Below are 21,888 nucleotides of genomic sequence, written 5' to 3' on the forward strand. Positions count from 1 at the left end.
CACTTTGGTTTGGTTACATATGAACCGCTCTACCAGTTTATTCTTCTGCTTCATCAGTATGTCGTTCTTCAGGCTCAGAAATTACTACAAAAAAAACACGCATACTGTCTTTCTCGTAAACTCACTCTTGACCTTTTGGCAGGTACAATCACTCAGCTATTAGGGTCAGGAGAAAGCGAATGCTCTGTGATTCTTTTCTGGTCTTACACTTTGGCTTCGGTTTCTCTCACTGTCTGGCCAACATTCTTTATGTGGCTTTGTAGCCTCAACACACACATACACAAACGGGCAACATTTGCAAAACTCTCTAATTTTCTAAATATTAGAGCGATTGATGTATGATCTTTCATTGTTAACAAGGTTGACGGGTTATACAATTGGTAATAGTGACCCAATCAAAAGGGAATATTAAAACTTCAATATCCTAAGATAGCAGAAAAGATTTGCTTGCTTAGGAGAAGAATTTGTACCAAAAATGCAGCCAACATATCTGCTGCAGTTGAGTAATGGGTTGCTCCAAGATGGACTTGTGGAGCTTTATACCATAGAGTTAGAATCTGTTGCAAAAAAAAAAAAAAACTAAGATAGGATTTTAAAACACTAATATGAAGTAAGAAGACTAATAATGTTTCATAGGCATAGATTTTATACCTCATGTGTATACTTATTCATTGGCTATGGCTAATCCAAGATCTGCTATTTTGAGGGTCATTGTCTTCCGGTCCATCAAGAGATTGTGAGGCTCAAGATCCCTGTAATGAAACCAAGAGAAAGTAACATCAGTGATCCATCTCCAAAATGGGTTTCGCTCAAAGGCATTGTTCTCTCAAAAAACAAAGACAATATTGTACCTGTTGATGATATTGTGAGTGAAGGCTTATGAGAAAGAAGATGCAGAGCAAAAGAAGAAGAAAGGAGAAGATACAGCCACTACTGATGGAAAGAAAGGAGAAACTACTGCCACTACTAATGGAAATGAATTATCCTCTGATTCGGATTAGGATTGTGTGATTTGGTTGTTGCCCTTTGGAGAGAGTTTGGTTTGGTTACATATGTAAACGACCTTAGGACCTCTGCTTTTCATCTTAGGACTTCTGCTTTTCTCTTTTTGTTCGATTACAAAACTTGGTTAAGTGTCTCAGTTCTTGCTAGTGTAAAAATGTGATGTGTGTGTTTCTATCATTTTAAACCAGAAGAGATATTTTTAGCAACAAAACTTCATATTGATCATATTTCAGAAATTTGTATTTCATATCAAAGATGGAGAATAAAAAAAAAATTACTAAAAGCCAATGAGTCTTTGAGCTATTATTTGAGTTTGTTTGTACCATGCTCCCTGAAAAACAACAAATGGAAACAAAGAGAGTACAATACTGAGAAAAATAACTTGAAAACAGACATATGCATCCATCTATTCATCCAGAGAGCATATAATGCATCTTCCTATGCTGCAGACAAAACAAACAGGTCAAAATTGAGTTATAACTTCTCTCACACAGCCAGCTATTCTAGTTTTAGTTAGATGGAGAAAAGACGGCGGCAGATTCCAACCAAACACATCAGTAGTAGAAGAGGCGTACAATAGTATACTTTTGCTCCAGGCAACTGCAAAAGCCAACAAGTATTGACTGTGATATTGAAAGCTCGTCCACACTTCATTATATCTACGCTTATGAAAGTGGTTATAACTCAAAAAGTGGTTATTATGTGAGCTTTACGCTTATGAAATTTCAGACATAGCCACACAAAAAAGAACATTTATATACAAATTGAATAAAAGAGATTTCAAACATACAAACAGGGGATGGTTTAAACTAATCAAGACAAATCAAACCGGTTTGAGTTCGATCAATATCCTAAAATCAAGTATGAAATATTGATCGAACCAAAACCGGACCTTTCATAAAGGAAATACATATCTCTAATCAAAACAAACCGAAACAGAAATAATGAAGGGTTTAACTTGTTAACTCACTGAAGAAAACAGAATCAATGGAGGGTAAGTCAGTGAAGAAATCAGAATCAATGGAGGTAATAAACTCATTGAAGAAATCAGAATTAATCGAATAATCAATGAATTGATCAAAGTCCTCCAGCTCTTGGTTGCATCCACCCACATTTTCACGTAAAGCATTGTTGTTGTTCTCCTTGTCCACTTCCACAAGATCTCTTTCCTTACCTTCCAACACCTTCAGATCGTTCTTTAGATGAGTTACGTGTGAACCACCCTTCTCCTTCTCATCCACGTCAATGGAGAAATCAGAATCAATGGAGGGTAAGTCATTGAAGACATCAGAATTAATCGCATAATCAATTAATTGATCAAAGTCTTCCAGCCCTCCACCAACGTTTCCACTTAAAGCATTGTTGTTGTTGTTCTCCTTCTCCACTTCCACAAGATCTCTTTGCTTATTATTTTCCAACTCCTCCAGATCGTTCGGTTGATGAGTTACGTGTGAAGGTCCAGCCTTCTCCTTCTCCTCCACGTCAACACGAACCCTTTGCTTATTTTGCAACTCCTTCAGATCGTGTAACATCTTCCTCATCGAATCAATCGCGCAACCCAATTCCTCCGGATTCTGTGAATTGGCGAGACTCTCATCTTCCCACCAAAACCCTAACTTTTCATCATCATCGTCATCCCGAGAAGGAGTCTGACCCGCGAGGAAAGCAGAAACAACATTGTCGACAGAGGAGTGGCCAAAAGAGTAGAAAGAGGCGTGTGAATTAGAAGAAACCGGAGTCGCTAAAATCGCGATCTGTGCGTCGGAGAGAAGACAAAGCTCTGAGGCTTTGCTGAAAAGACCCTTACGACGTTTTGAGAAAGTAACCGCTCGTGGATCTTTATTCTCTATCTTCTTCCCTGTATCAATCTTCCTCTTCAACCCACCCATTATTATGATTTGTTTTCTCAATTTCACAGATAACGAGAACGAGACAAAGACTCTGAGATTATTATTTTTTGTGTGTTTGCAAAAGAATGAATGTGATGGAACTCACTTTGTTTCTAATCATATATATAGAGACTTTAACTTGAAGAAACTCAGCTTCTAATTAATCCTAGTTGTTTTCCTTTTTCTGACTCCACTATTCAGTAATTAAAACGACTTAAGTAAATTGTTTTCCTTTTTTGATTTCTAATTACACTCAAAAGTCTCCTGAGACCGAACCAAGGCTGGTTTGATTAAACCATCGATTTTATTTCCTTTTTTTTTTTCTGATAATCCCCTAATCGTTAATTAACAAATAAGTAAAAATTGTTTTCCTAGGTTTAAATTGTTTCCTTTTTAAATTGAAAAGTAAATTTACCATTTTTATAGGTTTAGTCAAAACGTCTTAATTTTGTAGTTTTATAGCTGAATTTAAAACACATTTGTAAACCAAAAGTAAACCGAATTTGTATTGCTAAAGTCCTAACTCTAAACCTTTATTTACTTTTTCTAGGTTGGTGAAGCACCGTAGAAGTTTGAGAAGCATGCTACTCCGATTGCTAAGCAAGTGGTGACTCAAGCACTTGTATTGATCTACAAGGCAACAGAGAAAGCTCAGAGCTTTGTCAAAGAGGCTTACCGGTGGTCCCAAAGCTGCGTTTAACTTTGCTGCGACTGAGTACAAGTGTTTCGTTATGACTAACTCGTTGAGTACAAATGTTTCGTTGTGATTTGGTTGTTGCCTTTAGAGAGTTTGGTTTGTTGGGATTGGTTACGTATGTAAATGATCTTAGGACCTCTGCTTTTTCTTTTTGTTCGATCACAAAACTTGGTTAAGTGTCTCAGTTTTTGGTAGTGTGAAAAATGTGATGTGTGTGTTTCTATCATTTAAAACCAGAAGAGATTTTTAGCAACAAAACTTCATATTGATCATATTTCAGAAATTATTATTTCATATCAAAGGTGGACGACAATCAAAACAACTTTACTAAAAAAGCCAACAAATATTCTTCTCATTCATAAACGAGTCTTTGAGCAATTATTTGAGTTTGTACCAAGCTCCCTGATGAACAAATGGAAACAAAGGAAGTACAATACTGAAAAATAGCTTGAAAACAGACATATGCATCCATCAATCCAGAGAGCATAACAGACATATGCAAACAAACACTAGACAAAACAAACAGGTCAAAAACTGAGTTTCAACTTCTCACACAGCAGCTAATTCTAGTTGTGCTTAGAGGAGACATTAATGAACTTGAAACTGTAAGGAGGAAAGCACTGCAGATTCCAAGCAAATATGTTTAAGTACAAGAGGCGTATAGAATCATCGGAAGAACAATATATACTTTGCTCCACGTAACTATGAACGTTAAGCAAAGACCAACAGAAAACATCTACCAACCCATCATCAATACCGCTTAGACCCTCAATTTGAAAGCGAGTGCAAACACTAATATTCACACCATTTCTAACAACCTAAGAAGTAAAATCATATATCAATATAGCTTAGGCTCTCAAAGGTTCAATACATCAAACCAACACAAATTGCTCAACCAACCGAGAGACAAAAAAGCATATAAGAAACTAACCATTGTTTGATTAGTGTGAAGATGAAGAAGGAGGAGTGTAGTTGTCCTGAAGGAGATCATCATAAGGATCCCTACGACCAGCAACCTGACTGATCTGAGGATCCCAACGTAGCTGAGCATTGTGACGCTCAAATGTCCAGAATCCATAAGGACGAATAGGTAAAGCCCACATCTCCTTAATCTTCTTGCACCTCTCATGCATCTCATATATGTGTTCCCTTGCTTTCCTGTCTCTATCCTCCGGATTCTCCATTAGCCTTAGCACCAAATTCTCCGCGAATTCCATTATGAAACCCATCTCTCTCTCTCACTGCAAAACTCAAACACATACTACTACTCACAATCGATTTCACTCCAAAATTAGGTTTTGTAAAAATCAAATCCATAAAGTGAGCTCTGTGACCTAAAATGAAGAAACCCATCTCGTCTCTAAACTCAATGCCACTCAAAATCATACTACTCACAATCAATTTCACCCAGAAATTAGGGTTCCTATCAAATCAAAGCAATTGATTTCCAAAAATTGGGTTCTCTGACCTAAACATTACGGTAAACTTTGGTTCCCATCTAGATCTAGGTTAAGATTCTAGGAGCCGTACATTACAACAATTAGGGTCTCTTTTATATCATTCCTCCTAAGACGAGGATCGACACAAACCTAAGACTAATGATCTACTTTAAAGATCGATACTAAAACCATTTTGAGAATGAAATGGAACGTACCTTGAGATACGAAAACCAAAGGATGAAGATCGCTGAAGCTTTTTTTTTGCTTTGTGATGGTCAGAGAGTTTTTGTTACAACTCAGCGCAGAGCTAGAGAATGAAAGAAGAAGAAGAAAACAGAAATCTGATAGAGAAACCGAAACTGCGTGTTGTTTGCTACTTGGAATGAGGGAAACATTTTTTCTCTGAAAACGCCACGCGGTTTTATGTGTCAAACCCCAAATATTACAGAAATAATTACTCAGATGTACTCCAAAAGTTGGTTTATTCCTCGTATGTATAAATTTTCTAAAAATTGCTTAGATATTTAGTGTCCTGGGTGTAATTACAATTTATCACTTGGGTTGATTTTTTATTTTTAATTCTGAAAATATTAAAAAAATACATATCAGCAAACGATTATATGGACGTTTGATTTATATTATTTCATGGCTGAGTTATAATATATAAGGGAAAACAAAAGGTCTCGTACATTCATATGACAACTGAGTTATAATGCTTGGTGGCTGACTTATAACAATAAGCTGAAAGTAAAAGTCAAATTTATATTACTTCACGGCTGAGTGATAATACTTAAGGAAAACAGAAAGGTCTCATAGATTCATATGACAGCTGAGTTAAAATGTTTCGTGGCTGACTTATAACAAGAAATAAAAGTAAATGGCTGAATTTTATTATTTGACGGCTGAGTTATAATACTTAAGGGAAAACGAAATGTCTCTTAGATTCATATGACGGTTGAGTTATAATGCTTCGTGGCTGACTTATTAGCCATTTCATCCTTCCTCGCGTTCAATCCGTAATCCTCGAGAACAAGCTTCACAAGCTTGTTGTGTATTGTTTCCGCATCTATATGCACAACTTTACACCCTTTATCATCGGTGTTAAATACATATTTGTGTTTCTTTACCCAATTACCAGAAACAACAATTATCGGAACTGGATCCATGAAAGAAAATGAAGAAGAATGAGGAAAATTAATAAGAATGAGGAAAATTAAGAAGTGAAGAACAATGTGAAGAAGAAGGTGAAGAAGAAGGTAAAGAACTTCATTTTTGAACTAGGTGAAGAAGATGGAAGTCGAAAAAATGACGTTTCATATTTCTGGAGAAGATGATGACATGGAATGATGACTCAGCCACCAAACGAACATGTAAATCAGCCTAATTAAATCAGCCATCAAACAAGATTATAACTCAGCCGCAACATGAATACTATTACAGTAATTAAAAAGCAAAAAAATGGCTGCCAAATTCAGCTGCTTAATCAACTGAAAATCTATAACTCAGCCGTATCGTTTAATAAGTCAGCCGTAACTAAATAATATTCTAGTAATTAATCTTTTGCTACTAAGTCAGCCGTCAAATGGCCGAGTTGTCCGATAGGTCTGCTTATGACGGGTGAGTTATAGTGTTTAACCATAACTCAGCCGTAACGACATCTCATAAGTCAGCCGTTGTTCATAACTCAGCAAGCCGGAAAAAGTTAATTCAGCCGTGTCGTAGTGATAACTCAGCCAAAATTTTGACAACTCAACCATCGGGTGAAAACTCAGCCGTAAGGATGGCTGAATTATAGCATAACTCAGCCAGATTTCATTAAGTCAGCTGTAACGCTTTGCTGAGTTATGTTCTATGTCAGCCGTCCTCTCTTAGTCAAATGTTTTTTCCATAAATCAACCGCAACTGAACTGTAACTCAGCCTTGATTACCTCTGTAACGCGTTATGACTGAGTTATTTAATACACGTTAGCGATTTCTTACGTGGCGTCTGACGTGACAATGACATTTTTGTAATTATGTTTGTTCCTGTAACATAAAACAAGGGTACGCTGGATATTTTGAAAATACCCAAAATATCCTAGTAATAAAAAAAAGATTTGTTGGTTCAGGTAATATTACTTAATTTGGAGTAGAACTGAGTAAATCTCCCAAAATTACATCTCTAAATTCTAAGGGGGTGCATTAAACTTGATATTTTAGGAGATTTACTCCAGAATCTCCTCAAATATCAAGGTCAGTTTTGCTCCGTTGGGTTTTTCGTTTCGATTTGGCTAGGTGTTAATCTACGCGATGCATAATTTTGAAAATTTTGTTAAAATAAAATATTGCTTTTTATTAACAATAATATCAAAGAAAGATTTTTATTTTTTTAACTAAAATATGAATCTCATAATTTCTTATACCAATGATGTGCAAGTTAAATTTTACACTTGTGTCAACATTTTTTTGGTATTGTTATTTAATATACAAAGTTTAAAATATATAAGTTTTCTATAGAACAAAAATTAACAAATACTACAAAAAAATTATTACAAATTGATAACCTATATTAATAGAATAATAATATAGAAATTTAAACATTTTTCTAATATGAATGAATCTATGTTTATCATGTTTTATAGAGGTTAAAATTGATTTAAAGAGTTTTTTTAATGTCATTTAAACATAAGACTGTAGTATAGTAAAATTGAATCAAATAAAATTATCAAAAATTTTAGTAACTACATATAAAATTATTATGTATAAAATATTTCTCATTTCAAAGTTTAAAGCGATATAAATATATATCTATATATATATATATATGTGTGACTATAACCCACCCATTCTGATATATTTAGGGGGGTGTATTGAAACCATGATTTTAGAGAATTTGATGGGATTTAGAAATTTCGGAATTTTGATAGATTTTAGGGAAGTTGATATGATTTATGGTGAAATTCTTTCAAATCCCACCTAAAACCATGAGATTTGGATTTCTGTATTTTTAACTAGACAAATCTTCTCAAATCCTCCAGAATCTCTAAAACTTATTAAAATCCAAATCCACAAACTGTTTTGAATAACAATGGATTTTAAAGTAGGTTTTTAAATCATCATTTCAATAACAGTGGATTTCAGGAGAGTTTTTAAAGTTCATGATTGAATAACATATGATTTGTAAATTTTACACAAATCACTTAAAATGTCAAGTTAAATACACCCCCCTAAGACTCTGTTTGTTGTGTGTTTGCTGAAAGAATGTGAAATATGGAACTCACTCTGTAAATCCTTGTTTTTTTCTTTTTCTGACTCTGCTAATCAGTGATTAAACGACTTAAGTAGAACTATTTTTCCTTTTTTTGAAGTCTAATTACTCAATTTTCCCTTTTTAGAAGTCTAATTACTCAAAATCACCTGAGACGAACATGGTCGGTTCGGTTTAACTATCAATGTAATTTCCTTTTCTCTGATAATGTAAGTAAATGAATAAGTAAAAATTGTCTCCTACTAGGTGTTACCTCACGCTACGCCTGAGTTCTTACATAATGGATATTCTATTTTGAAAAGAAAAAAAATATAAATTAACATATTATTTTTTCTTTTTGGTGTACATCCAAATTTAAAGACTATATAATATGAATTTAAATAAAGTTAAAAAAAAACAAAATTTTCTTTTAATGATAACATATTTAGTGCAATTAAGTCATATTGTATCTTATATGTCATATGCCATATATTTTCGTAGTTGTAGCCATATTTCAAAATCATTTTGATATATATTTTCATAAAAATTATTTTGTGGTGTTAATTATGCATATTTTTTATTTATTTATTGTGATGGCTTAAAGAGATTTTAAAATGTTTCAATTAAAAAAAAATCAAAATAATAAACAGTAGCTTTGCAGTGTCTCATACATATATAAATAAGTGAGTCTAACAATAGATTATTAGACTAGTACATTTTCCATAAAAACAAAATAAAAAAACAGCAACTATTTTATTAGGTTATTATCGTAAAATCTTTAATTGTGTATGGATTTTGATTTATATAAACGATAATGTTTCATATAGCAAAAAAATAATTAACATATTATGGCGTAATAGAACATAAACATAAATATTATTTCTTTTGTTAACAAACGATTAAGACCTAGAATGGAACTTAAATTTCCTCTTTTCAGACTCTAATATATATAGGCTATTGTCTAACATTAGTATGTTAAGTCATCAGTTTTGTGAAAATAAATTTAAAATTTTGAGATCAACTAAAAGTTTAATTAAATAATATAAGATTTGAATTTGTAATCAACGATTTTTTTTTTTTAATAATTCATAACATATACATGGAATTGCTACAAACAAATCATAATATAAAGTCGTTTAATTAACGTCATTTTAAAAATCGCAATTAAAAATTATGAGGTCGAAAGAAATTTAAAATTCATTAAAATTATATTTATATACAAATACAGAAAAAGAAAATGACTACAACATTAAAAAATACTTTGAAATTATATTTATATATTAATACAAAATAAGGAAGTGACTACAATTGAAAGTAACAAACAACAAAGTATATATTTTCGAGTAAAATATGATAAAATTAAACTATATATCATATGTTACATGTATATCCTATTCAAATAACTGAAACTTTCATTAAATTAAGATATCATTGGTTAACTCAAGGAAAAAATAATGATATTGTACAATTTATAAAATTATGTGAGATTTGAAATATGAGACCATGAGGGCTAATTGGTTATCGTGAGATATGTGTTTTTCTTTTAATAGATAATTACAGACAAAATAAAGAAAGGAATATTAGACCACCATCCAAAAGAGGCCCAATATTTTATATAACCCATTAATAAAACTAAAAAAAAAAGCAATTGTTTATATAAGGTTTTATGTGTGGCCGTCCTGAGAGATAGAGAGCTGCGCGAGAGAGAGTTGCTGCAAGAATGGAATATGAAGATGTTGCGCGAGTGATAACTTTTTCCAAAGTTGTTAAAACTTCCGCCGAAAAGGAATCGACGAAGGATTCGAAGACAAAGGTCCCGACGAAGAAAAACGTACCAAAGATAAAAGTCCCGAAGATAAAAGTACCGAAGAAGAAGGTCTCCAAAAAGGTACTTGGTGATTTGTTGAAACGGTTCTATTTAAAACATTGGCGTTGTTTACTCTGTTTCAAGCGGCTGACTTGCTGATCTGCTTTGGGATCACTTGAACTGATAGAATAAAATTGTTTTTAGGTTCCGGATGGTAGTGAACTTGGTGGTACTGGTGGCTCAAACTCTTACAACACATATGAAATATAACAACATTCAATATTGATATTGGTGGGAGAGGAGGAGAGAATGATTACTTATAAGATGATAATCCAATATAGATAATGGAGATGAATCTTTAAAAATAAGAATAATGTAAAATATATCATGTACATGTAGTATCTAAAATTAAAATTTAGCATTAAAATTTTACAATGATATTTTAAAATTGAAAACAAAAAAAAACGAAAAATGATTTGAGGTAATGTGGAAGAGAATGAGAGAAGTGGATGAGAATGAGAGAATGTGAATGAGAAAGTAAAAGAATGCCAATATGAGAGAATGAAAATGCTTATTTATGTGATAAGAATTGATGCAAGTTACATTTATAATTTATTGTGTTTGAATAAAATTGAGTGGTGGAATATGATTAATGCATAATTTATTTTATTTTCAGTTATTTTTTTTTTAATGTGTGAGTTAAATGTATTATATTAGTAGCGTTTAGTGATGATTAAGACAAGTCATCCTTTCGAGGGTGAGTACGTTCTAATCGTGCTCACCGCTGCGATGAAAATATTCTGAAAATTCTACTGAAAAAAGGGAAAAAAAATGTATTGTATTAATTGGATCTTAAGTATTGTTTAAAGTAATTAAAAAAATAGAAAGCAAATAAAGAAATAAAAAAATCATATACATAAAAGTAAGTTTTGGTCTCTCAACCAATAAGGAGACCAAAACCAATTAGGAAATAACAAAATCTTATTTTTATGTCTATGATGTTTTTTTTCTGGAAAAAGATTAATAGCTAAATCCTGAATTTGAAACACATATGTTAACCAACTAAACCAAAAGAAAACTGAATTTTGCATGGCTCTCTATATAATAGAATTTTTGCTTTCTTTGGTGGTTTTTTTTTAATACTGATTTTCTAATAAGTATTGTGTACCAAATATGCATAATTCTTTCTTTAAACCGATCCGGTCAACGATCAATTAAAATAAGACCGTTAAGAAAGGGTAAAATCGTCAGTACATCAAAACATTTAGGAGCCTCTCTCTTCTTTGTTTTCAATCAGACCGTTACGAATCACAAAAAAGCAAATTTCAATTTGATAAAAAGTTTCAAACTTTGTGAGGAGGAAGACGAACCCAAGTAATGGACGACACAATCTCAAACCCTAGTATGGAACCTCTGTTGTTTTCTATCGATACAATGTCCCGAACGCAACAAAAACTCAAGCTTTTGGTTGATAACGGCGATTACGGATTCGAGAGAGGACCTAGGTACGGAGAATACGCGAGACTACGAGAATCGAAGCTTCAGATGAAACGAGACTTCGAGAAGATTCTGAAAGAAGAGCAAGTTAGATTTGGGTTCAGAGAAGAAGACGAAATCAGGGTTTTGCCGGAGAAGAAGACGACTAGGTTTGGGTTTAATCCGAGTTTGAATCAGAGAAAAGCAGCAACGACGTCGTCGTCTTCGTTGGCTCAATCGGTTCCTGATTTCTCTGCTATGATTCGTAAAGAGAATCGTAGACCGGTTAATTCGAATTTGCTTCCTCGGAGAACAGAGCTTACTCCACCGCCGGTTAAGAGTAGAAACGCCGCCGTTTTCGCCGGATCTGCGTTGAGAGGGAGTGTCTCAGCGAGTGCTGGTGAGAAAAAAGGTATTGGGATGATGATGCGTAAAAGCTATGCGACTGTTGAAGATCTTAAGAAAGTTTCCATGGCTGCTGCTTCTGCCATTAACGGCGGCGGAGGAGGAGGAGGAGGAGGAGGAAGGAAATCGATTGGCGGCGGAGGAAGGAAATCAATTGGTGGTGGTCGGACTATTCTAGGTTACAGACAAATTTACTGATTCTTCTGATCTTGTTTGTGTCCTAAATCTAACATTTGTGGCTTAAAGTTTGGTTTTTTTTTTATATTCTTTCTACGAGCTTTGTGGGTTTTGATTGATGAAAGATTAGTTCTTTTTTCAGATTTTAGTTGTGTTATTGAAGATTTGTATTAGGGAAGTGAATTCACATCTCTGTTCAGATTCAGATATATAAAAAGCTTTGGTTTTTGGAACCAATCATTGTTTTGTTTGAAGAGGAACATCTTCAATTTGTATAAACAAGGGAACAATGATAAAACTTTGCGTAGTTATCAGAAAAGCTAAAAACACATACATTGATCAGTATCGTTGGATAGCATAACGAATGGTGAAATTACACATACTATTTTGACGAAACATTAGATCGTTGTTGGTTCTAGAAGAGATCAGTTGTTAACTCTCCCACTAGACACTTAAGTATTTCATAAGCAATCTCTGATTCGACTCCAAATAAATGGGTTTCAACATCCATCCATTTCTCCATCTCGATACCGATAACGTCATCCGTACTAATCCGAGCTAATCTTCCCCACTTTGGAACTTCTTCGAGTACACCACGTATCAACTCGTCAGGTTTAGCAATCAAAGGCTTGAATCCTCCACAGGAAATGTTTCTTTCTTCCAAGTGTTCAATCATGGCATCCACAAGGAACCCTCCTGTTAGTCCAGGGAGATTGACTAGATGATCAGAACGAGCTGCGTAGATCATGAGTTCATCGAAGAGTTCTGGACCAATGAAGTATGCTTGTGTAGTTGTCGTACCAACCAATAGCTCAGTGTGGATTATGACTTCTCTTGCAATTGTGAATCTCTGCTGCGTTAAAATGAGACCCGTGTTGCTTAAACAGCGCAGGACGTTTGAGATATGGTTGACAAGATTGGCGATCGCTTGATAATTACTACCGCTTTCTGAGTTCTTGAATGAAGTTGCAGAATCTTCAAGAATGTCCCAGTCAGGTTCTGTAACCTCTAGTGGTAGCCTCATCTGTCCTGGAACTACAAATCATAACAACAGTTTCAGGTTTTAGATTCTAGAACTAGACTTTTTTCTTTCTGCAGATATCAGTTACATACCTGAGATATTGTCAAAGCTATTAGAAAAGCAACTCTCATTGGAGAAAGATGCATCAAGTACAGAACCTGGGCTCGTGTATTCACTGTATGCTGTTTTGCATTTCCTCTGCAGCAAACAAGAAACATTATGAATAAAGATGGAAATTGCTAAAAGGTGAAGTCCTTGCAGATTATACACATACCCGATAAGCTGTGTCTGCGTAAGGCATATCGATATCTCGAATATACCGCTGCTCCAAAGCTAAAGAAGATAGCAATTCATGGAGAATCAAAGATGCTGGTTTATTGGGCAAAGCACTTCCTCCCACAGCATTATCATCTTCTTCTTTAGAAGCCAAGTCTTTCAACTTTTGCTGAATCAACCCCAGAGTACCAAAATCAAGCTGTGGCCTCGTAAACGATGTTCTTGGAGTTCTTTCCACCATCTGATGTGGCACACGTTGAACTCTTATCCTCTCTTTGCTTTTACAGCCTTGGCTATAGTTTCTACGAGAGGAACAACCAGGTTTCAATGGAGAAAATGCAGTTTCATTACTACCGTTGGGGACATTACTACATGCACAAGAGTATTCATCATCTGATCTTCTTGGAACTGGACTCATAAAGCTACTTCCTCGTTCATGACCACTATCGCAAGCTAGCCTTCTTTTCCGCGCTGGACTACTTAATCCTGATCTATTATTAGACTCTTCAGCAGATTTTTTCTGAAGCTTCAAATCAGAGTGATGATTCCTACTAGGTGAAGCTCTACTCATCGCTATAAAGCCCTTCTCTTTACAGTTGATTGCATTTGCTGGTAAAGAACAACCTCTTTTGCTTTGTAAGGTAAAACATCTAGCTTCAGGAGGAAACCTTTCCCTCTGCAACACCTTCCCACTGAAGTCATATCGAGCGTGGTGTAGAGCTTTTCTCCCCATTTGATCTGTACTGTCTTTAGCAGAAAGAGAGACAGATGATGATTCTTCATTCCTCCAAAACACATTTCTTTTACTCCGTTGAAAAGGAGATGATTCAGACACACATGGCATGTTCTTTACAGTTTCTTCAGCTACAGAACTTGAACCATTCACATCAACCAAACTGCTACCACATGCTTTACAAGAAGCAACACTATTGTTGTAATAACCACGTTGAAACTCAGGTAACACAACAACTTCAGCTAGTTCTTTCGCTGCATTGTCACATCTTCTAACACCTGAAGAACCAGGATATGCAATAGCGCATTTGGCATTTCTCTTCCCTGGTTCCAAAATCCTAGTAGCAGCATCAATTAACCTAGAACTCCTCCTATTAAGCCTCGGGCTTCTAACAGGTGAAGCAAGTTTCTGATGCTGATGATGACTGCTATTATTATACTGATGATGTTTCCTAACTCGAGTCAAAACGTTCTTAATCTGCAACGCTTCAGAACCAAACTTCTTAACCGCAACACGCCTATCACAAACTCCTGTTGTTCTCTGCATCTTCTGTGGTCTTAACTTATCAAAACCATTCTCTTCTTCTTCATCATCTTCTCCTAACCCACCAAACACATCACATCTATCGTTATCTTGAATCTTCAGTTTCTTCTTACTCTTTCCTTTGTCTCTATGATTTGATGGCATTGATTCAAGCCCCATCAAACGTGCTACTAAACTAGGAGACCTCATATCGTTCTTTTTAATCTCTCCAACTTCACCTCTATTAGGAAAACTTCCTCTGTTCTCATCATCAATCTGATTCAGTCAATTCAATCAACAGTAGTATTAGTTCGCTGTCAACAACTGAATCAAACTCAAAGATATAAACTTTAACAAAAGTAAGAAACATTCACCAGATTTAGCTTTGATTTGAGCATTTTCTCATTGCCTCCAAACCGCTTAGAAACTTGTTTCCCTGCCATAGACAAACTTTCATTACACACTAACTCAACAACATATCAGACACAACATGAGACAGAGAAAGAGAGAGACAGAGAGACAAAAGAGACAGAAAGACAAACCATGAAGGAGTGATTTACGGGAAAAGAGCTTCTTTTTAGCAAATCTTCGGTTCCAATCAAAGAGCTGAAAGAAAACACCGACGCAGCCACCGAGTCGACTAGGCCGTTTCTCAGTAATGGCAGCACACGGCGCCGTCGTCTCTTGTAACTCACCCGTCATCAAGAAGACTAAGAAACCCTAACAAAACCCACAAGTTCAGAGAGATCTCAAACACTGTAAAAAACGTACATTGCCTCAAAATCCCAAGGCTTTAATCATATAATCAAGAACGAAGCAAAGACCCAGAGAAAAGAAGAACAAAATTATGATTCTTTAATAGAAAAAGTCACTCAGCTTTTGTGAATTTTGGGGAATCTCTCAGTGAGATGATGAATGTACAACAACACCAATACAACATTATCAATATAGCTTTTAGTTACGAGATTAAGGAAAGAAAGAAGACAGTTGGAAATGAAGAAAACGACAAATGGTACAGTGAAAGAAGAAAGAAACTGAAGAATCATTACATTTAGAGCTTTTTAGGAAGAAGGAAAGGAAAAAGTTTTTGGTGTCAAGAATTGAGAACTCAACGGGTAATATTCGCAATTGGGACTTGGGGTTGGGGAGAGAGGAGTTAGAATGAAAAAAATAAAGTGAAAGGAGACAAAAGCAAAACGATAGTGACGAGAAGTGATTGAAAGAGAGATGAAGGGGGAGATTAGAGAGAGAGACAGAGACTTGTTGTGTAAAAATTATAATTACTGTGATTCTCTTCTGTTGTCACTCACTGGCGGTGAAAGGGGCTCGAGAGAGATTGTTACAGAAGAGAGAGAAGCATGCGCACAAAAGGTTAAGTAGCCGATACAAGTAGGACTAGAGAAAGTTTAAAGAGCTTCTCGAGGAGAAAAAGAAAGACAAACATATATGCAAAAGATCAAATTGTTTTTTTTTTTTTCTTTATTACTGTAATGTTCATATACGAAAGTAATGTGTTGTGTATTCATAATGTTAATAGAGTATTTATACAGAGTTGCCTAGCTAGAAGATAACATCATATCTACGTGAATATAGGAAACATAAGATTGACACATATCCTAATACCCCCCTCACGTTGGTGGAACGAAATCCCGGACACCCAACGTGGATAACAATGTTTGAAAACTAGGCGCAAGCAACGACTTAGTGAGAAGATCAGCAACTTGTTCCTTTGTTGAAATGTGAACAGTAGTAATCAACTTATCATGGACGGCATCACGAACTTGATGGCAATCCCTCTCTATATGCTTCGTTTTTTCATGAAAAACAGGGTTAGCAGCTATGTGTATGGCCGCTTGACTGTCACAGTAGAATGGAATCGGTTGAGAATGATCCACCCCGAGGTCCTCCATTAAACCCTTCAACCACTTGACCTCTTTAAGAGTGTAAGCCATCGCCCTGTACTCTGCCTCTGCCGACGAACTCGACACCGTATCTTGTTTCTTTGTACGCCAAGAAATGGGCGAGTCTCCCAAATAAATAACATATGCAGAGAGTGACCGACGAGTGCGAGGACAGGCAGAGTGATCGGCGTCACAATAAGCAGTGAGTGTGAGGGAACTATCGGACCGAAGGAATATGCCTTGAGAAGGAGAGCGTTTGAGATAACACACGAGGCGGACAGCAGCATGCCAATGTGCGACTAGAGGAGACTTCATGAACTGTGAAAGAATATGCACTGCATAACTCAAATCCGGGCGAGTGACGGTTAAGTAGATAAAACGACCTACTAAGCGACGATATCGGTCCGGATTGGCGTAGAGAGGACCCTTCACTGATCCAAGCTTATGATTGAGCTCCATAGGAGTCGAAACCGGCTTAGCTCCCAACATACCCGTCTCATGAATAATGTCCAAGGCATATTTCCGTTGAGATAAACAGAACCCGTCTTTGCCTCGCGAAACCTCAAGGCCCAAAAAATATTTCAGCTTCCCAAGATCCTTCATGTGAAAGCAATTGCTGAGCTGCACTTTGAACTTGTTAAGAACCTCCAAATTATTCCCAACAATGACAAAGTCATCAACATAAACAAGAATATGCAAAATAGAATCCCCGCGAATCAAAGTGAACAAGGAATAATCCTGGTAACTCTGTTTGAAGCCAAACGTACGAAGTGCTGTCGAGAGCTTTGAGAACCAACAGCGGGGTGACTGTTTAAGACCATACAACGACTTACGAAGGCGACACACCTTATTCGGATCACTCGACTTGAAACCCGGTGGAAGCTTCATATAAACCTCTTCGTCAAGATCCCCATGCAGAAACGCATTATGGACATCCATTTGGTGAACCTCCCAATTCTTAACAGCAGCAACACCGAGAAGAGACCGAACGGTAGTCATTTTTGCAACCGGTGCAAAGGTTTCCTTGTAATCGACTCCCTCTTTCTGTGTATTACCCATGGCCACAAGACGAGCTTTATGGCGTTCAAGGGAGCCATCAGAGTTAAACTTCAGTTTGTACACCCACTTGCTGTTGATGGCCTTCTTACCCGCAGGGAGATCGGTAACATCCCACGTATGGTTAGCCTCAAGAGCCTCGATCTCTTTGCGCATAGCGTCGCACCACTCTTTGATGCGAACCGCTTCCTTAAAATGTCGAGGTTCGTTGCTATCTAAAATAGCGGCCATGAAAGCAATATGATTTGCAGAGAACCCTTCATTAGACAAATAATCCGAGATTGGATAAAGGATCTTACCAGAAACCGTAGAGGAGAACAGTGATTCAGGAGAACTAGGAGTGAGAACGTGAGAGGAGTGTACAGGGGGGACGACGAAATCCTTAAGCAAAATAGACGGGAACTTCTTGCGTTGTCCTTTGCCCAAAAGTTCTGGTAAACCAGGTGTAGATGGTGACATAGCATCCGACTGTTCCAGAACAGGAGAAGGAACCGAAGACGACAAAGGCGAAGAGGGAGAACTCTCCGTGATTGGGGAAGTTGTCACAGTATCGGGTACCAACAAGGATGGTGATATGGGCGGAGGTGACACAGCAGGAGAATCCTCTTGTAGAGAGATCGGCTGCATAACAGTTGGAACCAACAAGGGTGGGGACACCCAGTCATCATCAAACACGACGGGAAGAGACGGAGAAGCAGAGGGCAGAGATGACGGTTGATGGAGAAATGGAAAGATTTCTTCTTGAAACCGGACATCTCGGCTAACGAAAAATTTCTTGGTATCAAGATCATATAAACGCCATCCCTTTTTACCGTACGGGTACCCAACAAAGACACATCTCCGACTGCGAGGTCCAAACTTGTCCTTATCCCTGGATCGAAGATGAGCGTAGCACAAACAACCAAATGTGCGAATCATATCATAGGATGGACGACGACCAAATAAAATTTCATAAGGAGTCTTGTTCTGTAACAGTGAAGACGGAGTGCGGTTTATTAGATGAGTTGCGGTGAGAATGCTTTCTCCCCAAAATGTAACCGGCATATGACTTTGGAAGAGACAGGCTCTAGCAACGTTGAGAATATGCCGGTGTTTGCGTTCAACCCGTCCATTCTGTTGAGGAGTATCGACGCATGATGTCTGATGAAGGATGCCATGTTCTTGAAAATATGAGGAGAGACACATAAACTCAGTGCCGTTGTCTGTACGAAAAGACTTGACGGGTTTTCCAAACTGACGTTCGGACATAGCACAAAAATTTTGAATCAGTTGTGACACTTCCGATTTAGCAGACATGAGGTATGTCCAAACCGCACGGGAGTGATCATCAACCAATGTAAGAAAATACGTAGCACCAGTTGTAGAAGGGGTACGATAGGGACCCCAAACATCACAATGAACAAGAGAAAAACAATCCGTAGCTTTATTATTACTCTCATGAAAAACATCGCGAGTTTGTTTAGAACGCAAACAAATGTCACAACTTTTTAAATCCTCAAAGTTCCTAGAAGAATCAACACACTCGCTTAAAGAAACTAAAACACCAGGGGAAGGATGACCGAGACGACGATGCCACAAACCACTAGAAGCCTTAGGAGATGCAGATGCCTTGTAAGACCGGGCAGCTAACACTCCCGTAAAATAGTACACTCCCTCACGTTCTTCACCCGTTCCAATCAAAGTCCTCGAAAAACGGTCCTGTAAGAAACAAAGAGTATCAGTAAAAATTCCAATGGATCCGGTTTGTTTGAGAAGTTTTGAAACTGAGATCAAGGTGCAGTTGAAATCAGGAACAAATAAAACATTGGTGAGGAGATAGGCAGAACTCAAGGGAAGAGAGCCGCATTTGGTAGCCCGTGAAGGACTACCATCGGGTTTAGTAACAGGTGAGGGGATAATGTCAAAGACATCTACCAAAATCGAAAGATCACCCGTCATGTGATGAGAGGCGCCTGTATCTAAGACAACATCAGACAAATGAGTTTTACCCGACAATTTTTCTGAAGACGTGTTGGAACGTTGAGCTTCAAGTAGGTTGATGAGTTGTGTTATCTGATTGTTGCCAGTCTCGGATGATGCAACGCGAGCATTGTTAGCTCGACCCCGACCCCGACCAATGCCCCTTGTTGGGCAACCTCCTCGCTGAACCGACCGATTAGAGTTGTCTCTGGTGTCGGGTCTAGTACCACCTTTATTATCGAAATACCAATCCGGGAAGCCATGCAGCTGAAAGCATTCAGAAGCTTCATGACCTTGACGATGACAGTGTGTACATGATAATGAGGAGCGATCACGAAAACGTGGACCGGAAACAGCAGCAGCATGAACAGGAACCTCTGTTTTGGCGGTGAAACCGATCGCCTCTGGTTTGACAATCTCCTTGGAACGAGCAACATTAAGGTTTTGTTCCTCCCGAATAACCCGCGAGTAGACTTGAGTAAGCGGAGGCTTGGGGTTTTCTCCAGTAATGGTGGAGCAAATGTTGCTGAAACGCGGAAGATCCAAACCAAAAAGAAACTGATGAATGCGGTCATCTTCACGGTCTTTAGCGATACCCGGAGCAGCAGCACACGTACAATCACAACCAGTCTTGTAGTTTTGTAGCTCCTCCCATAACTTCGACAAACGACCATAGTAGTCCATAACGGACTGGCCGTTTTGTTTACACTCAGCAATCTCGTCTTTGAGAACTTGCTTACGAACACCGTTACTGACTGAGAACCGAGAGCGAAGACTCTCCCACAACGTTGAAGCATCGGCGATGAAGGAGACTGTGGAGCGAAGCTTAGGATCAATAGAAGTTCGAATCCACCCCACAATCATAGAGTTCGCAGCACGCCACAAGCTCAAATCAGGTTCAGTAGTAGGTTTTGGAATAGTACCATCAATAAACTCCAGCTTATGTTTTGCTTGCAGTGAGTTGCGTAACTCGGTGGCCCATTCAGTGTAATTATCTTCCTGTAGAATAACAGAGGAGATCAAAGCTCCTGGATTGTCAGAAGAACTCAGAGTATACGGAGATGGTGATGAGGCAACAGCGATCTGTGTGTGTGGAGGAGCCACCATAGTAGAGTTGCAGAGAAGATCGGTTGAAACAGAGAGATTGACGGCTACGGCGGTTGGAAAAGAACAACGGTGGTAGCGGCTGTAATAGAAGTATACGACGACGGCGGTTGTTTGAGAACAACGGCGGTGTTGGAAAGAAAATTAGGTCAGAGGATTTTATGGCTCTGATACCATGTAATGTTCATATACGAAAGTAATGTGTTGTGTATTCATAATGTTAACAGAGTATTTATACAGAGTTGCCTAGCTAGAAGATAACATCATATCTACGTGAATATAGGAAACATAAGATTGACACATATCCTAATAATTACTATGTATTAGACGGCCAGACGGGGTCGGTTATTGATTTGGTTCACTGAATTTCAAAAGTATATTAAGTGAGAAGTACAAATATATGAAACTAATTTTAAAATATATAGAAAAATATATTCAATATAATTAATTAAAAAACGAAAATAGAGGTCACATCAAATAATATAAATAGTAGAAAAGCCAAAAAAAAATCTATTAAAATCAAAAATAATTCATACTTTTAAATAAATAGTAAAACAGTTAAAATTTTAAAAATTAAATCTAATAAAATCTACAACAACAAATTTTATCAAAAAGTTTTCCACTACAGGTTAAAGAAATTTTTTAAAAACTTTTGCTAGCTATATTTAATTATTCTTTCTTACTTATATCTTTATACTTACTTCACAACTATAGCAAGGATTACGTTTAATTTGATAAAGGTTTAAATAATTTTATTTATTACATGCAAATATTTGATTGACACGTATTCAATAATCATTTTTAAAATACAAAATTATAGTATATGCAAACTAAATTTTTAATCACAAACTATTATAAATAACATAATAACAAAATAAATTATTACAAATTTTTATCAAAAAAAAGTTCAGCCTATAATTTTCTACAGGTTAGTACCTAGTACATAGTATTTGTCTAACCAAAGTAAATTACGAAAATATATTAAAATTATTCTTAGAAATTGATAACCGTACCAAACCAAATATTTGTACGGATTGCAACCAGATTAAAAGAATGATTACTGAACCGACATGAATCAAATATGTTGTTCGGATGATTATATTGGTATAATTTTTCAAAAACCGATCAACCAGAAAATCCAAACCGTATCACCAGAATAAACCAAAGTATCCGGTTTAGAAGCTATGAACAAATT

General features: G+C 36.6%; 4 protein-coding genes across 7 annotated transcripts; 1 reads left to right on the plus strand and 3 right to left on the minus strand.

Moving 5' to 3' along the window:
• Positions 1,959-2,894, minus strand: LOC104789651 (agamous-like MADS-box protein AGL97). Its single transcript, XM_010515318.1, has one exon. The coding sequence runs from the start codon at positions 2,892-2,894 to the stop codon at positions 1,959-1,961; it is 936 nt and encodes a 311-aa protein (XP_010513620.1).
• LOC104787706 lies at positions 3,857-5,408 on the minus strand. 3 transcript variants are annotated; one of them, XM_019246041.1, is made up of 3 exons: positions 5,246-5,408; positions 4,523-4,832; positions 3,857-4,211 (listed from the first exon to the last, which is right to left on the minus strand). In XM_019246041.1, exon 2 carries the CDS (start codon positions 4,818-4,820, stop codon positions 4,533-4,535), a length of 288 nt encoding a protein of 95 aa, XP_019101586.1. In that variant the 5' UTR covers positions 4,821-4,832; positions 5,246-5,408; the 3' UTR covers positions 3,857-4,211; positions 4,523-4,532. The 3 variants fall into 3 exon arrangements, with proteins under 3 accessions (XP_019101586.1, XP_019101587.1, XP_019101588.1); XM_019246042.1 differs by having other exon boundaries at positions 3,857-3,993; positions 5,246-5,407; XM_019246043.1 differs by lacking the exon at positions 3,857-4,211 and adding an exon at positions 4,233-4,409.
• LOC104787707 (homeobox protein Hox-B3-like) lies at positions 11,350-12,358 on the plus strand. Its single transcript, XM_010513315.2, has one exon. It carries the CDS (start codon positions 11,441-11,443, stop codon positions 12,140-12,142), a length of 702 nt encoding a protein of 233 aa, XP_010511617.1. The 5' UTR covers positions 11,350-11,440; the 3' UTR covers positions 12,143-12,358.
• On the minus strand, positions 12,412-15,921 carry LOC104787708. 2 transcript variants are annotated; one of them, XM_010513317.2, is made up of 6 exons: positions 15,723-15,921; positions 15,216-15,393; positions 15,048-15,109; positions 13,417-14,949; positions 13,235-13,340; positions 12,412-13,156 (listed from the first exon to the last, which is right to left on the minus strand). In XM_010513317.2, exons 2-6 carry the CDS (start codon positions 15,373-15,375, stop codon positions 12,537-12,539), a joined length of 2,481 nt encoding a protein of 826 aa, XP_010511619.1. In that variant the 5' UTR covers positions 15,376-15,393; positions 15,723-15,921; the 3' UTR covers positions 12,412-12,536. The 2 variants fall into 2 exon arrangements, with proteins under 2 accessions (XP_010511619.1, XP_010511618.1); XM_010513316.2 differs by having other exon boundaries at positions 15,216-15,921.

Source organism: Camelina sativa, chromosome 5 (assembly GCF_000633955.1).
Source record: "Camelina sativa cultivar DH55 chromosome 5, Cs, whole genome shotgun sequence".
In the NCBI taxonomy this organism is placed as follows: domain Eukaryota; kingdom Viridiplantae; phylum Streptophyta; class Magnoliopsida; order Brassicales; family Brassicaceae; genus Camelina; species Camelina sativa.

Coding starts and splice junctions, on each gene's coding strand:
- LOC104789651 (XM_010515318.1), bottom strand. CDS start 2,894: ATGGGTGGGTTGAAGAGGAAGATTGATACAGGGAAGAAGATAGAGAAT.
- LOC104787706 (XM_019246041.1), bottom strand. CDS start 4,820: ATGGGTTTCATAATGGAATTCGCGGAGAATTTGGTGCTAAGGCTAATG.
- LOC104787707 (XM_010513315.2), top strand. CDS start 11,441: ATGGACGACACAATCTCAAACCCTAGTATGGAACCTCTGTTGTTTTCT.
- LOC104787708 (XM_010513317.2), bottom strand. CDS start 15,375: ATGACGGGTGAGTTACAAGAGACGACGGCGCCGTGTGCTGCCATTACT. Junction 14,950..15,047: donor TCAAATCAAAGCTAAATCTG/GTGAATGTTTCT, acceptor TGACTGAATCAG/ATTGATGATGAGAACAGAGG. Junction 13,157..13,234: donor TAGCTTTGACAATATCTCAG/GTATGTAACTGA, acceptor TATGATTTGTAG/TTCCAGGACAGATGAGGCTA.